This window comes from Schistosoma mansoni, chromosome 1, assembly GCF_000237925.1.
Source record: "Schistosoma mansoni strain Puerto Rico chromosome 1, complete genome".
Classification (NCBI taxonomy): Eukaryota; Metazoa; Platyhelminthes; class Trematoda; order Strigeidida; family Schistosomatidae; genus Schistosoma; species Schistosoma mansoni.
This window is the reverse complement of record NC_031495.1, coordinates 63,262,174-63,280,641: the sequence shown is the minus strand read 5'-3', so window position 1 is coordinate 63,280,641 and position 18,468 is coordinate 63,262,174. Positions and strand designations below refer to the sequence as shown.

Here is an 18,468-nt window from a genome sequence, read left to right as displayed (position 1 = left end):
CATATCAATTCGTCAGTATGTTTCTCACAATTTATTTTAAAAAGGTTCAAAATCTCAACGCAGTTTTATATTGTTGATTAATTATATATGTGTGATATATTAGTTTGTGCTGTAAATTCTTTATCTATCGAATAAATCATCATATACAAACTTCCTGTCTTTATAACTGATTAATCAGTCAGTCAGCTACAATGTAGGACCAGGCATATTTATGCATCGGTCCAAGTTGCTATACCTCATTAGCACAACAAGATGAACACCGAATTCATAGAAATAGTTAATTTAGTGGTGGTAGTATATAAAAGATAGGTTGTATATAAGGATATAGTATAGGAAGGAAGAACGTTATAAAGCAATTTTAATTTTAAGGTTTAAGGGAAGATAAAGAGTGTATACATCTACGCCATTGTGATCGATTCTGAGCCATGTCACCTAGAGTCTCCAACCATTGGTTACGATAGTCACGCGGACCCCAACCAAGTAGTCTGCATCTGCCAACATGGCTCAGACTAGAAGTTAGTGAATTCAAGCACTGATGCCACTTTTTGTTTTGGCTGCCCCTAACTGATTAATCGATAAATAGTAACGAGTGTTATCATTGTGTAGCCTTTAGTTCTGAACGAATCTTATCGGTCAAATGGAGCGGTAACTTCATTATTTATATATTGTTTAGCTTTGAATCAAAAAATGAAAGGAAAGAATCCTTATGACATGTGATCTGGCTTCCTAGTGTATTGTTCGGAACTTTTGAAACGTCAAGTTTGCATGACCTGATGATTCTGTAATGAATATGATAACAGAGTTTTAGAATTTACTGTTAAGAGCTCACAAAGAAATACAACAATACTACTCATTTTGTTAGTTATTACATGGAGAATAGTTTATTAAAATCGTCCCGCTTACTTACTTACGCATGTTACTCTTCGTGGAGGAGTATAGACCGCCCACCAGCACTCTCCATCCAACGCTGTCCTGGCCGATTCTTTCCAGTTGTTATTCATCCTTTTCATATCTGTTTCTATTTTTCGACGTAATGTGTTCTTTGGCCTTCCTCTTTTCCGCTTCCCTTAAGGATTTCAAGTTAGGGCTTGCCTCGTGATGCAGTTTGGTGATCCCTTAATATATGTCCTATCCACTCCCAGCGTCTTTTCTTAATTTCCTCTTCAGCTAGAAGCTGATTTGTTCTCTCCTACAAAAGGCTGTTGCTGATAGTATCCGGCCAGTGAATGTTGAATATTTTGCGTAAACAACTGTTCATAAATACTTGTACCTTCTTAATGATGGATTTAGTAGTTCTCCACGTTTCAGCTCCGTACAGTAGGACTCTCTTGACATTTGTATTATAGATTCTCATTTTGATATAGGTTGACAGTTGTTTTGAGTCCCATAGGGATGCTGTCCTAGCTTTGCTAAGTCATGCCTTTGTGTCTGCACCAGATCCTCCACATTCATCGATGATGCTACCTAGATACGCCAGACCTTTTCACTCCTTCCAGAGTTTCCCCATCAAGCGTGACTGATTCGGCGATCTTTGTGTTTTATTTGAAAATCTTGCTTTTCCCTCGGTGTATGTTGAAGCCTACTGATGCAGAGGCTACTGTTACACTTAGTTGTCTTCATCTGCACTTGTTCATGTATATGGGATAGAAAGGCTAGGTCATCTGCAAAATCGAAATACTCTAGTTCCATCCAACTTATCCACTGTATTCCGACGTCTTCATAATCCAGTCGACCATCAGAAGAAAAAGAAAAGAGAGAGTAGACAGCCTTGTCTGTCTCCTGTCCTTACGTGGAATACATCTATCAGCTGTTCCCCATGAACGTCGTTTGAATTCCAGATAAATGTTGACAACCTTCTAAGGAACTCCATAGTGTCGTACAAATATAAAAACTACCCAATACACAAATAGTAATAATAATACCAACTTACATGTTACTTTCATAAAATGATCTTTATCATATAATGGTAAATTAGAACGTGTATCTTTCCATTTAATTAAATTTAACATATCATTCGAATTATATTGTCCAGCTATAATTATATTTATATAATCTGATTCAATTAATTTAGATTTTGATATTGAATACCATAATTTTAATTGATTATAATAATTATCATTCTCATTTAATTCAGTAGTATATTTTAATAAACCATTTTCAGTAGTTAATTTAGCTAATTCATATTTATTTGTATTCAGTATATAAAATTTAGATAATAATTCATAGGCTTCAACTAGTTTCTCTGGATTGTTGTTGAATAACAACTTGGTATATTCAATGATAGTGATGTAATTTTGTTCAGCTTCATCTAATTTAGATAAACTTAACATAAAAAAATAGAAGAAAATAGGTAATTAGCAGAAGGGGGGTTTGTGGAGATTTTAGTAATTTTATAGATATATAGTTGAAATCATGAGTCAATTGAAGTTAGATCACTATGGGAAACCTGGAAGCACTGGACGGACAACTCGTCCTATTGTGGGACTCTTCAGTGTCAGTGCGCATTCATGATCCCGCCTTGCGAGATTTGAATCCAGGACCTATCAGCAGTAACCAGTGGAGTTCAACCAGGTCTGTTGGAAGATATCAACTCACTGAAGATAGTTGGTGAATGGTTGCTCAATTTCGTGGATTGGTTGAAGTTAGACATTAACACCTTTGAGTGTCAGCTTAGTGGTCTATCGGTTAAGTGCTCTGGCGTGAGACTGATAGGTCCTGGATTAGAATCTCGCGAGGTGGGATCGTGGATGCGCGCTGTAGAAGAGTCCCACAATAGGACGGAACGGCCGTCAAGTAGTGCTTCCAGGTTTTCTATGGTTGTCTAGCTCCAATTTATTCATGAACTCAACTATTAAAATTATTTCCAAGTGTTTGAATCTTTCAACTGTTCATGTTAAAGATCTATCTCTTTTGATTTATTTACATCTTATCAAGTTGCGTCGATATTAATATTAAGTTATAGGCTAAGCATTTTAAATAGGATTGTATAATGGCTACTAGCGGAATATAGGATTGACGTTCCACCCTATATGGAACTATCCAACTGGATGCACTTGCAACTCCAGTGTTGTTATTCACACCGGGACTCGAGCTTAGTACTTTCTAATTCGAACGCCTGTTGTGTTGTCCACCGTGTCCAGACAGCTAATTACTTTTTCGGCTGGAATGGATTTTAATTCACTTTTAAGAATTGTTTGAGTCGTCCCCTAAATGATATGGGCATATCATATGATATGAGTCATAGATAGAACGAAACTCGTGTCCTGGATTCCAACGCTAGCCACTATCCAACTTTGCTAAGTAATAATGTTTATTTAAAAAGAACAAATTATTGATACTACTTAATATGTAGTCTAGAGGATAACTGAACATTTAATACAATATCAAGAAACACTAGTTCTTTCAACAATACATGTACACTTTACTGTCGACTGCAAAGTAGCACGAAATCTAGTTTCAGAATTTCCTGATGAAACAAAATTTACTCAATTCTGTATGGGCTAGGACGAGGGGATGTTATGATCTTTTAGATGTGATAAAATACTAATCTATACAAGATTTTCTCAGTAATTACGCGAACTATGGTATAATGGATGCTAATGATGGATATTATCAAACAAACTTTCGGTCAAATTGCACTTAAACAGTTACTACATTTATTCAGTGTTACCCTAGTTGTTTGCCTTTATACAGGTGCTAATAGATCAAATTTATGGAACGATGAATGATAACTCCTGCTTCATAACAAAATGTTTGCATATTCAACTATGATTGTAGACATGTTCGTAGCTTGTAATACAATTATCAAACCAGTTCTACCTATCTATCTGTTACGTCTGGCCGATTGTGAACGCTATTTTCGCTTCCCTAAGCTAGTTCCGTAACCCCCGAGCTAGAACTATACACCGACTTGAAGACCAGAGAAAAGGCACAAAGTGTGTGGGGAGCACTTTACTAAAGGGTTCAATCTTGTTACAGAAAATCATAGGTATTTATAGATGTTAGCCAATCCATTAACGACATATTGTGATACCGACCAATGGTATCACGCCACGTTGGAACTCTAGAATGTTCCATCGTATTCTGATTGGCTGGGGCTCTTTATGAGCCTCTGGAGGCTCTGTTAGAGTTCTCCGGAAGCCGACTCAACACTATCCATCAGGCGTAGCCTCATACATTTTCTTTTTCATTCCCGACAGAATGGTATATCGTGAATTGTACTGATAAACTTTCTAATAGTTGAATCTGTTTATTCGATATACCAGATTGGTGATCTTAACGTTGTTGGTTCAAATCTAACCAGCACTAAGTCACACCGACAGGCAAACGCAGATATGCTGAAGGTGTCATTGATATGTATTTAATAATCAGTGGATGAGAATCAGTACAATACGGTTGATTGGTATTAGTAAAAACAAATGTATGAAGGTAATACAAATCACCAATAAAGTTAGAATGATTCATGTGTCAAGTGATTTGTCGGATCTTATACTGTTTAAATAGATAGGTGACCAACCTGCGACACTCCAAATCCACTCTTTACTTATAACCTGAAATCTCAAAGATAGTCGACAGCTATGAATTGTCTGTTATACTGAAGTTCGACTAGTCAGTAAGCAGGACCAACTCATAATGAACAAAAAAATGATCAAATCTGTAAAGAGTTTAGCACGTTGGATGAAGATCTTGAGATTCGATGCATATGTATTAACAAGAAAGTAAAATTTTGATCTTTTCAATATCATTTGTAAATAGTACGGTACACTATTTGGATATTTTGAACTATGATCAGTGGCAGCCCGAGTTTCTCAATGGTAACATCTTATAATAAGAAGTTGGGTAATCCAGGTTTGAATCCACCAAAGACCACAAGTTTTCTCAAGATCGTGGGGCTACAATTTTAGTGAGTGCCAGTTAGTACCAAACATCGAACCACTGCATACTATTGAAAGCCTCCAACCACCTAAAATCATATGTTTGTATTGTTTGTAAATAACTTTCATCATAGACTTATTTCTGCTGTTAAGATGGTGGAGAAGATTTGTAGCTAAGGTGGGTGATTTTGATGGAGTTTTGTTCTCTGAGCTGAATGGTTTGGTCGTGGAGCTTTCATCGTCCTTCTGAACGACATCATCAGCACAAACTTCGGGTGAAATTATGACAAGTTACAGAGTGCACCTCAACTCTCTTGGCCTATTCAGCCAATCCTTAATAGTGCACATGTACCACAGTACAACTATTCGAACCCATAATTTTAGAGTAAGTTTTAAGTTGATCTTCCATCCATGCCAATTTTGTTCAGTTCGCAACATAAATAAAACATTATCTAGTACCATCGGTTAATAATTGTCTCGTTTCCAAAATGGTTAATTTCCTGATCCTGCGGTTTCTCATCACTCTTTTGAAAAGAAACCCAGTCCAAAGTATAGAAATAGAGTTACTTTATCGTTAATATATAAATGAATAAGAAAAAAACGAAAGCTGAATTACTTTTCATTTATACTCCCCAGCAGTTTACATGCTTCAATCTTCTCCAAAATATCATTAGATCTTTCAGCTATATCAAAATATTGTTGTGCAAGCTGTAAACATTTTGAAAAACTTAGTTATCTTCTTATATGATTATAAATAACTATGTTCACAAGCATGGTAAGCAGAGATGGATAGTGGCTAGAAGTGGAATCCAGGACGCGCGTTTCATCCTATTCGGCACTCGTCAGCTGGATGTACCTGCATCTCAGAGTTGATGTTCACTCTGGGACTCGAACCCAGTACCTTTCGCTTCAAACGCCATCGCGTTATCCACTCGGCCACTGAGACTGACCAGTTGCACTCCTAACACATCAATGGGAAGATTCAAACAATCAATACTTAATGAATTATGTTCACAGTTGAAATCACAAGTCGATCTAAGTTAGGCCGCCATTGAAACTTGGAAGCATTGAACGACTGTTTCGTTTTGGTATGAGACTCCTCAGCAGTGCGCATCCATAAGAAGTACAATCTATACAAATCTCCATACAAATAAATATGTATTAGACAGTGTAATTACTATGCAAGTTGATTTGTTGACGAATAAGGTGTGGACAATTCAAATTCCGTTTATAATGTATTAGATCAGCGTTTATTCTATTCAAATAAGATTTGACTAAAATAATTGTTTTTTTGTAGATGTCACTCCAAATTAATCCCTCACTTAGTGGTCACAGTAATCACATTTCAATTAATAGGTCGCAGGTTCAAATCTCACCTCAATAATTTTTGTCTCATACAGATGAACAGTCGTTTCACAAGTCTCCATCTTAACTTCAGAGGTAGGTTGAACAAGAAAGTTCAACGTCTACGTTATAGCACCTTGTCATCCTCATGAATAGAAGTAGACATAGAGTAGTTGATTGTGAATACAGAGTATAACTATTTGGTGTAATGATAAAAGCTCTTCATATACAAAAATAAAATATACGTAGTGTTTTATTGCGTAATCAGTTCTCGTTTTTGTATGTGATGTAACAATGATTAATGGTTCCAACCATGTAAAATCACATTATAGTGGCTACGAAAGTCATCATCAAGAAGATAAAGGTGTTTATCAACAGTTGTCTACGCAAGATACTTCGGATCCGTTGGCCAGACACCATCAGCAACAACCTACTGTGGGAGAGAACAAACCAGATTCTATCCAGTGGAGGAAAAAATCAGGAAGAAGTGCTCGAAGTGGATAGGACATACATTGAGGAAATCACTCAACTGCGTCACAAGACAAGCCCTCTCATGGAATCCTGAAGGCCAAAGGAGGAGAGGAAGACCAAAGAACACAATATGCCGAGAAATGGAGACAGACATTAGAAGAGTGAACAAAAACTTGATAGAACTAGAAAGGAGGGCCCAGGACAGAGTTGGTAGGAGAATGCTGGTCAGCGGCCTATGCTCCATTGGGAGTAACAGGCGTAATTAAGTAAGTAATAGTGTGCACCATTTGGAGTCATATTGATTAGTGATCACAATAATGAAGAGAATAGACAAAAGTAAGATTGATGATTAATCAGCGATCAATTAATTATAAATATTTTAGTCTTTCATATCAATTATCACTTAAACAGCTCAATGTTTATGTCTCAAACTGTCAAGTTGGGTGATGCAAGTTCGAATTCCATAGGCAGTCTCAGTGCCTTGTAAGTACTCCGATATAGTTTCCTAGTGACCACCTCCAACCAGCTAAAAACAATGATTATAATGTCTAGATTGATAAGAATACATCTACTTATCGAAATTGAAATGTTACTTTAGAAATTATAATTGATAAACAAAAATGAAAATTGTTGATCATAACTTTTTGAATTCATACTTTAAGAGCCATTTCATATTCTTTATGGTTCTGATATACTTGACTGATTTGTTTATTGCATAATCCTACAAGTTTTTGATTTTCCGCTATAATTCAATTTTTAAAAATAAATAAAAAAAGGGAATGGAATATGTCAGTTATTACAATTTTGTGATGATTTTATATGATAGTTGAATTCATGAGTCCATTGAAGCTAGACCATCATAAAAAACCTAGAAGCACTGGACAGTCGTTTCGTTCTATTGTGGAACTCCTCAGCAGTGCGCATCCACGATCCCGCACTAGCGGGACATTAACACCGTTGGATACCGGCTCAGTGGTCTATCGGTTAAGTGCTCTGGCGCGAGACTGGTAGGTCCTGGGTTCGAATCTCACAAGGTGGGATCGTGGATGCGCAATGCTGAGGAGTCCCACAATAGGACGAAACGGCCGTCAAGTAGTGCTTCCAGGTTTTTCATGGTGATCTAGCTTCAATTGACTCATGACCTCAACTCTATAAAATTACTAAAATCTCCACCAAACCCCTTCTGATAATTTTATATTATAGTTGAATTCATGAGTCCATTGAAGCTAGACCATCATGGAAAACCTGGAAGCACTGAACAGCTGTTTCGTCCTATTGTGGGACTCCCCATCACTGCTTCCACGTTTTACATGGTGGTCTAGCTTCAATTGACTCATCTCCACAAAACCCCTTCTTATTTTATACTACTCAAGTGAAAATCGTTATTCGGATGTTTGATATAAAGTATCGGTCTGAGTTCACTATTTCAACGCTCGTGCTAAACCAGTTAAACAGGGAACCTAATTTAGCAAATTCTTCACCGTGTCTCCAAATACTACTCGACTTGGTTCAATTTTAATATTTTTCTTTTTTTCCCTTAGATAACTTTCGTATTTTAAATTATGGAGTGGTCTTAGTTAGACTGCCATATAAAACCAGAAAGCAATGAGCAGTTCTTTCGTTCTAGTGTGAGACTTCTAAAAGTATGACATGGCTCAGAATCGACAATAATGGCATAGGTGTATACACTCTTTATCTTCCCTTAAACCATGAGAATAAAATTACTCCATATCTTTTTTTCTACATACTAATTCTTTCTTCCTGTATTAAATCTTTATACACTATCTTTTTTTGTATATTTATACCATCAAAGTACCTACTTCTATGAATTCGGTGTTCATATCGTTGTTCTGATGAGGTATGGCAACTTGAACCGATGCATATATGTGTGTAATACTACGTTGGAGCTGACTGACTGGCTGAATAGTGAATTTAACCAGTTGTGGACGAACACACTATCAAAGATTTCTTATCTGAAAGAATCAATCTCTTCAATCTATGACGAAATATATCGTCGAATTTCTCAAAATAATTATTCAATTTTGTAATCAAAGATGTATAGTGGCTAGTATTGGAATCCAGGACGTGAGTTTCGTCTTATTTGGGACTCATCAGCCGGATGTGCCTGCATCTCAGAGTTGATGTCCACTCTATGGCTCGAACCCAGTACCTTTCGCTTCAAACGCCATCGCGTTATCCAGTCGGCCACTGAGTCCTGATAGCCACTTGCATCTTTGCTTACCATGCTTGTGAATTTAGGCTATATCGAGGCAATACGCACAGTATACTCATATGCTAATTAGAGACTGACCAGTTGCAGTCCTAAAAACATCAATAGGAAGATCCAAACAAACAATACTAATTATCAGAAGGGGTTTTGTGGAGATTTAGTATTTTTCATAGTTGAAAGCGTGAGTCAATTGAAGTTAGACCACCATAGAAAACCTGGAAGCATTGGACGGCCGCTTCGTCCTATTATGGTACTCCTCAGCAGTACGCATCCACGATCCCACCTCGCGAGCGAGATTCGAACCCAGGACTTACCAGTCTCGAGCCAGAGCCCTTAACCAATAGAACCAATACTAAGTAAATTATTCAATTAGTTTACATCCATTGATTAAAGAAGAACCAAACTTACCTTTTTCCGCATATTTTAATGCTTCATTTAAATTTGATAATAATTCATCCATTTGATATTCTTTATTTGGTTGATAAATTGTTAAAATGATTCGACATATTTGTTCATAACATACAATATACAATGGTATATTCATTTGATGTTTATCATATGGATTTATAGATGGTTGTAAAATAGTTTTATGTTTTTCTAATTTCTTCTGTAATTGTTTATAGAGTTCTAATGATTGTAAGTACTTTCCTAGAGGTAAGTGAAGGTAAGGGGAATGAAAAAAACAAAATTTAGAGTGTACTAACATGTATTTAAGGTTTATTAGCAGATATACATTAAGGAAATCACCAAACTGTATCACAAGGCAATCGCTAACTTGGAATCCGGAAGGGAATAGGAAAAAAAGGAAGGCCAAAGAACACATTACGTCGGGAGATAGAAGCAGTTATGAAAAAGAGTGAATAACAACTGGAAAGGATTGCTCAAGATGGAGTTGGATGGAGAATGCTGGTGGGTGGCCTATGCTCCTCCACGAGGGATAACAGGCGTAAGTAAGTAAGAAGACTAAATCCGTTGTAATGTATGAAATTGTAAATTTTAAGAGGCACTTCTTTGTTGAACATCTGGGCAACCCAAAAAAAGTTCTATACTAATTCTATAGATTATATAAGTTTATTGGTAGTTAGTAATTGAGCCTGTAGCTCTTCTAGAGTTACTGCCGGTCCCAAGCCCGGGTAAGGGAGGAGGGTTGGGCATGAGGTTAGCGACCCCATCCCGTGGAAAAACTAACTCGCTAAAAAGCGCTAACGAGAATTGAGCACAGCAATACCGTAACTGTTTTCAGATATACACCATAGTGAAGACGAAGACTAATCTTTTGAGATTTAATGTTTAATGTACGTATTATTATTATTAGTGTGTTGTTGTAGATTATGTCAATATATATGTTATATTTTGATATATGGGGTCCATCACAGCTGCACAATACTCGCTGAATTAAGAAAGACTTAACTATCCTAATACGACCAGTTCTGTTTCTTACATCGTTAACGGCAACCAGCATATAATTTATGACTGCTGACACAGGAAGACAATGAATTATAGAAAAACTTGACAGTTCGAATTGAACAAGCAGAACAAAACGAAATAATACTATTATAGCAACTACCCTATACACCCGACTTCGATTATGGTTGAGCCCTTTTATTAACTTACTTAACAGACATTGTCATTTGGATAGTAACAATTTGCGTTTATCTTTGTTCTGTTGTGATCACTAGAGCACAGGACACTCCAGCCAAAATGTTGATTACTTAAGTATCATTCGATAACTCATCCTCCTCCCCATATATGAATGCATATAAATCCTATTATTAGCTTTTGCTTTGTCTTGTTGCTCCCCTGTACAATTTGGCTATAAATTTGCCTATGTAATTGCTTGCGCTTTCTCCTTCATACTTACTCATGTGCTTGTAGCTTTGTAGTCCGCGTCATTTGATAATAAACTGTAGTTGCAGCTTCTCTTTGCCTTCTGATTTCATGCACCGTTGAGATTTGCATTATAACGGTTATCGAGGTGAACGATTAGCGAAGCACGGCATTACACTATTCAACACAAGTTTACAAAGGTTTTTACATTCTCATTGTTGACATTAAGGACTACAACCTTTATGGACGACAATATAGGTATTTAGTTAAGTTTTCTAAGAAAAGGTGGTTTGTGACTATCATTAGAATTCATTGAACTAGTTTTTCAAAATGAATACGTGGTTCGTTCCACGTACATTCTCATTTACTAACTCATTTACCAGATAGAAGTTCGTATACTTGGCGTCAAGATACACTCTATGTGTGATGAATAGTAATACTACCTGGTTGCTCAAACCGAATAAGACTGGACAGGGTTTTGACCTGAAGATTAGTGGCTGGAAATCGAATGCTAAAATCACTGAACCATCTGTCGGCGATTCAAAGTGTGCGTTTGATCCTATTTACATCTGGTCAGCTAGATGCTCTAACATTCTAATATCGATCTTCACGTGAAGACAAACTTATTACCTTTTGCTACCAAATTTAAATAGCTATGAACTTGTTCAGCAACTATGAAACTATCAGTAAACTTTTACATTTCCTCTTTATGGGTTCTGAAAACTACAAATGATCAATCTCTATTGACAAATGTGCTCTTGTATTGTTCCTCAGTAATAAATTTTAGCAAAGTTTGTTTGTTACTGTTAGGATATTCACAAGAATATCCCAAAAATTATCTCGAATGTAAAATGGTATGTTTTCAGACTCTTCACATAATTCGCATGTTATTTCCTATTGGCCATTATTTACAGTGTCCTAACTATGACTTTCATGTGTCGTTTCCCTATTGGTCAATTTTGAGTCGTCCTAATTATAACCTTCACGTGTCCTTCCTTTCCATTGGTTACTGTTAATAGTCATCGTAACTGTATAAATATGCCTTGTCTGTAAACCATTTTTGTTCTGCTGCTGACCCCATAAACAATTCTCATTTAACGGCTGTGTTCTGATTTATTGGAGTTGGGGAACAGTATTGGGGTCGAACTAGGATATCTGAATTTGGTCAATCGGTAGAATTTCGCGTAGTCCTATCGCAATACCCACGCTATATTTCGCATTATAACAATTTGGCGACGGAGATTTTGCAAACAAGTTGCTGACTAGCTATGGATCCAGTTAAATTAGAAGAATTGTTCAAGCAACAGCTGAAGCTGATGGAGATGCTTACTCAGACGCAGATCTCTTCTCGAGTCTCATGTACACCAACAATCCCTCAATCAGTCGACGGTATTACTAGTGGTATTTCAGAGTTTCTTTATGATCCTGATGCCAATATTACATTTGATACCTGGTTCAGACGTTATGAAGATCTTTTTAAAGTCGACCTTGCTGACAGAGATGATTCGTGGAAGGTGCGTCTTCTCCTTCGAAAACTTGGTCCATCAGAGCTTGATAAGTATTGCAACTACATTCTACCGCAGAACCCACGAGACCGTTCCTTCGATGCCACTGTTCAAACTCTCAGTCAACTTTTTGGTGACCATCATTCACTCTTCAATACGCGTTATCGCTGTTTAAAACTGGTCATGAACGAGTCCGATGACTTCTTAACCCATGTTGGCATTGTCAACCGTGAGTGCGAACGGTTCAAGCTCAAATCCCTTACCGACGACCAATTCAAATCCCTCGTATTCATATGTAGTCTTCAGTCACCCAAATTCTCCGACATCAGAACTCGATTGCTGAACCGCCTTGAACAAGACCCTACGCTGACACTTAATGCAATCGCCGACGAGTATCAACGCATTGTCAACCTGCAGCGTGACACCACTTTGGTCCAATCTGGGGGCCAGGGTGGTTGCGAAGTTCACGCTGTCCAACGTCAGAACAAATCTCCGAGATCAACAACCTGTGGTCCTACGAAAGCCAATGCTCCTTCTTTCTCTAATCACTCCAGACCGGTTCACAAGAAGCCCCCCTCTCCATGTTGGCACTGTGGAGCCTGGCATTATGTGAAATTTTGTCCATTCAAACAGCAGCTGTGCGATCGCTGTCATAAAGTTGGTCACAAAAGCGGTTTTTGCCAATCTCATCGACCCAATAGTCATCGGAATGCACAGACGCAACGTCGTTATACTAAAAAGCAGCTTCCCTCATCAGGAAGTTTAGCAGCAGTCTTCCACACCCATGCCGCCACGCGACGCAAATTTCTTACCCTCTCAATCAATGGTCAGCCAGTTCGATTGCAGTTGGACACTGCATCAGATATCACTATTCTGTCGAAAGATACTTGGCGAACCTTGGGTCAACCTCCCATCAAACCATCTTCGCAGACAGCCGTTAGTGCATGTGGTGGTCATCTCCGCCTTCATGGTGAACTTAATTGCTGTATTTCGTTCAGAGATACAACCTTCAACGGAACGTGCTACATCACCAAATCTCCTCTCAACCTTCTGGGTTTAGATTGGTTCGAAGAACTTGGTCTTGCCAATCTTCCTATCAGCACTATCTGTAATCAAGTACAAACTCCTGCTACTACACAACAGCATGCTACAGACCTCCAAAATCGATTCATCGAACTCCTCCAGCCTGGACGAAAGCTACGAACAATTCATAGTGCAATGACACCCAGGCGAGTAGCCCAGCAGAGTCCTCACATGAAGAATACCCGAATTCCTTACGAAGTTGGCGCAAAAGTGTATGTGCGGGACTATAGACATGGGTATGATAGATGGATAGAGGGTGAAGTCGCAAAGAGACAGGGGAAGGTCATGTATGAGGTCAGAGTAAACAAAGAAATCTGGACCAGGCACCATAATCAACTAAGGCCAAGAGAATCCAAGGAAAAAGTTGAAGTTACGAAACGCATCCCACTCGATTTATTACTGGATACTTTCCAACTTCCGCCAATACCTACAACGGAGGCAACTCAGTCATCTAATCAAGCAGAACATTCTTCAAGTTCTCGGTCGTTACCTCGAAGGAGGTCGGCACGCAAACGCAGAAAACCAAAGAACTTTCAGGTAAACCCACGATTGCGTCGCTATTAATTTTTTCCAAGGGGAGGTGTTAGGATATTCACAAGAATATCCCAAAAATTATCTCGAATGTAAAATGGTATGTTTTCAGACTCTTCACATAATTCGCATGTTATTTCCTATTGGCCATTATTTACAGTGTCCTAACTATGACTTTCATGTGTCGTTTCCCTATTGGTCAATTTTGAGTCGTCCTAATTATAACCTTCACGTGTCCTTCCTTTCCATTGGTTACTGTTAATAGTCATCGTAACTGTATAAATATGCCTTGTCTGTAAACCATTTTTGTTCTGCTGCTGACCCCATAAACAATTCTCATTTAACGGCTGTGTTCTGATTTATTGGAGTTGGGGAACAGTATTGGGGTCGAACTAGGATATCTGAATTTGGTCAATCGGTAGAATTTCGCGTAGTCCTATCGCAATACCCACGCTATATTTCGCATTATAACAGTTACTAACAAAAGTATTCACGTTTATAATCAAACATGAGGTTAAAGTATTTAAAGATGATGTTAGAAAAAGTGCTGAACAGTTGAATGTCTAATATTTTAATCTAAAAATATCAATTAAAGTTTCGTCATTATGTATTCATCTTTAATGCATTAAACGTTCGCAGTAGTAGATTTCTGATTATTCATTGTTTAAATTTAGATCAGTATATTGAATAAGCTTAAAGTAATTAACAGACATGACGGTTGAAGTTCAGAATCCTGTCTATTTACTGATTGGCTATTAATCTATTCAACTTTTTATATACAGAATAAGGGATTATGGAAACTATAGTAATTGAATGGTTGAATTTATGAGTCAGTTTAAGCTAGACCACTCTGGAAGCCCTGAATGGTCAATTCATTCTAGTATGGGGCTCCTCAGCAGTAGGCATCCACGATCATTCACGTGGGATTCTTACTCTTACCTCTAGACCACTGAGTTGGCAATCCACGATATTGAGCCACCATCCACCATTGTCTTCAATGAGTAACTTCCTCATAACAGATACGGTTTGACTCGACTGGTCACGTCTACTCACTAAAACTCCAAGAAGTTAGACATCAACACCGTTGAATGCCGGCTCAATGGTCCAAAGGTCAAGCGTTTGCGCTCGAGATCGTGGATGCTCACTGCTCAGGAACCCTAAACTAGGATGAAACGGTCATACAGTGCTTTTAGGTTCCCCAGGATGATTTAAACTAAACTGACTCATAAATTCAACCATTTTTTATAATCCAACTAGAGTAATCTGATCACAGTGGCGCAGGTGTATACACTATTTATCTTCCCTTAGACCTTGAAATTAAAAATTGCTTCATATCTGTCTTTCTTCCTGTACTATATCCTTATATACAACTTTTCTTTCATATATCACCACCATCACCACTAAATTAACTGCTTTTATGATTTCAGTGTTCATCTTGTTGTGCCAACGAGGTATGGTAACTTGAACCGATGCATATATGTGCCTGATTCTATTTAGTAGCTGACTGACCGACTGAATCTGATTAGTTATTAATCTATTAAGAAAAAATACATTACCTGTTTCAAATAAATATGTAGCATTATGATAGATTGCTTCAAATAACCTCTTTTTAAGTGAGTGTTTTATTTCATTCAAACTATTAAATTGTGTTTTATCAATATTATTTAATTGTGTTTTAATCATGATCATATTTTTTATGGCGGTATAACCTTTAGTTACAATTTTTAAACATTTTTGTAAATACATTTCTAATAACCATTGGTCATTTACATTTAAACGAAATAATCCTGCTATATATAAATACTCTTTATAAACATCTTCAATATTATTAGAATGATTAGAATGTTCTGCATTCATTAAATGTATCATTATTTGATAAAGTAATTGATGTCGTTCAGTTAATGGTTCAATAGACCAGTATGATGATGATGATGAGGGATTCCCTGAATTCATCCGTTGTTTCTTTTCATAATCAATTAAATTGAATAATTCTGAATATGTTTTATGATAACCATTTTGTAAAATATTAAGTAATAAATTTTCATGAAATTTTAAACGATACCTAAAATGAAAAGAATATTTTCATTGTGTTCAATAGTTTTGAATGAAAACACAAGTTTCGTAAATAAAGAATAGTCTTTAGAGTAAATTTTCATCAGGTTCTATAGTTATATATCCAAGTTCGAGAACCATGAGGCACTGAACAGTGCTTTCATCCTAGTGCTGGACTTCTCAAAAGTACGAATCAATAATCACACCTGGGATCGAACTCATGTTCTACAAGTCTTGCTCACCAACTCTCAACCTCTATACCACTAAGCCGGGATCCAATGGTGTACATGTCTGATTTTAACTAATTCATGATATCTTCCAGCCATCTTCAAATGATGTTGTAGGGTAATTGTCTTAAACCCGATACTGTTGAACTCCACCAGTTTTAGTAGATATCGTGCATTTCAATATTGAATTACTCGTTGTTTCAGTAAGAGGAAGCAACGCATGAAGGCGAACAATATTCTTACCGCATAAAAATCTGTGTTTAGTTGAACTCCTAAAAAAATCTCAAATTCTTTTTTCTTAACTCGTGTTAATTATTCACACAAAATGAAAAAAATCATCCGGTCTATTCTTTGACTAATTTACAATTAACAGAATTTCTGTACTAAAGACTTTTAGTTACATAGACTTAAGAGTCATAATAGACAATAACGTCCGACTCACATGTAACTGTGAGATCAGCGCATCCTAAAACTTCCGGATCTTATCCATAATTCAGAAAGCATTTCTGAACGTAGGCGATGTAATGTACGAAATATTATAGTTGATGCATGCGAGACTGCATTTAAATATGGGATTTGTGCACTGAGGCCTCATTCCAAATTAAACGAGGATATGCTAGTGTAGTTGTAAATAAATCCCCAAAATCAATATCTCTGTGAGTGTTCGACATTGGATGCTCACCACATTAGTTTAAGTGGACTCATTTAGCTGAAAACGCTCGGACATGCATCCGTACCAGATCACGTTTCAGAACGGCGTGGGAAACATCTCCAACGATCATTAGCCAGATTAGATCAGTCACTTCCCGATATATTCATAACCCATCAAATATATCTTCCAACCTTGATTTTACTGGGTAGGCGCGATTCGGTTATAGATGTTACTGGTAAAGTGTTGTCAAACTACAATGCCTGTGGTATCTTCACCAGAATGGTTTGTAGGGTCACCGAATATCGAACAGATCATCGATGCCTGTCAAGGTCAAGGATAGTCAACGCGCATCAATCAATAATACGCCATGGACTGGCCCACGCGGCAGTGGTTGTTCTTTCACTTCTGTACTTTCGTGGTTGTACCTTAACTAATATATTCTTGTAATAACGTCCTTTGTGTTGTACAGTCTCTATAGCGTCCATGATCCTTTGATGCGTCGATGGTTCAATCCACGTAAGGGCTGGTCGCGAGGTGTGACTTCAGCGTTAGTTGGTTCTTCACCATTCTCGTCTAACTATAGTAGGCCCCCAATCATTTCGACATAGAACATCAACGTAGATGTTCTACAGGTTGAACGGGGAAGAGACTGAACGGTTGTAAAGTCTTTCTCACCATTTGTATGAAGACAAATTGAAATGCTCTAACACAATTGCCTTATATCAGCATAGTTCAAGAGATAATTTGGTATCGTTTCATTGCATACTGGGCGACAATCTTGCTACTACTGTGTTTTTAAATATTTCTTCCATCTGCAGTCAATCATCTGACAGGAAATCCTAATAAGGTTATGTGGGATATAGTTTACATGCAGATCATTTAACTGAATGAACCCCTAGACAGTCCTAGATAGAGAATTGAATGGATATATTTAAGACATTTAACTACATTTTGTCGAGGATTATGATACATTTTTGAAGTACGAGTCAAAAAATTAGCTATAAAACATAGATTATCGCTCTTAATCAATCACACACTACAAAATGGATTTAAACAGCTGTTCACTCACACTGAAATTTCTTACCGGTTTATGTCAGATCTTGTTAGCTGTGGGAGAAGGCAAGCATCTATGTTGTCGTTTTGCAAACTTCCAGTGACTTCCTGTTGTCCATCCTTAAGTTGTATGCAATGGGCGTTTTCGATTTTCCCGTCACTGATGTATTCACTTGAAAGATCATGTGAGGCTTTATTACTAAAATCTGCGTCAGAATATAGAAATTCCTAACCTATCGGAGTTTGAGGTCATTTGAAATATCACCATCAGGGCTATGTAGATACACAATATATTGGTACGACCAAACAAAAAACATCTAAATTAACAATTTAATGATCCTCTTTTTACCCAGTCTGAGTGATAGTGCTATCACATTTCATCCTTTATTTTTAAGTTGGACGCATAATAAATCATCTTTTTTCAGTACTTCAAACTTTACCGTAATCTATTTGAGGCAGCCACAAACTACTTAGGCGATGTAAAATATTATCCTCCGGAGATAATAAACGTCAGAGACGTTTTGGTTTTTTTGAAAACTCACTGTCCGAAGTTTTACACTAGCTGTGACTTAAACTGCCACCCGAGCAAAAATAGCATATGTAACGTCAAATCTCATTT

At 37.2% G+C, this 18,468-nt stretch overlaps 1 protein-coding gene and 1 non-coding gene across 2 annotated transcripts; both read right to left on the bottom strand.

Annotated features, from left to right (window-relative positions):
• Positions 1–626: 626 nt before the first annotated feature.
• Positions 627–18,102, bottom strand: Smp_151570 (hypothetical protein; the record flags this gene model as incomplete). The annotated part of the gene is made up of 6 exons (XM_018795161.1): positions 627–673; positions 1,931–2,308; positions 9,328–9,567; positions 15,575–15,927; positions 17,881–18,048; positions 18,083–18,102. The coding sequence occupies 6 exons, from the start codon at positions 18,100–18,102 to the stop codon at positions 627–629; spliced, it is 1,206 nt and encodes a 401-aa protein (XP_018649501.1).
• Smp_tRNA_00355_Pseudo_TTG.1.1 lies at positions 5,749–5,820 on the bottom strand. Its single transcript has one exon. It is a non-coding gene (tRNA).
• Positions 18,103–18,468: the final 366 nt, after the last annotated feature.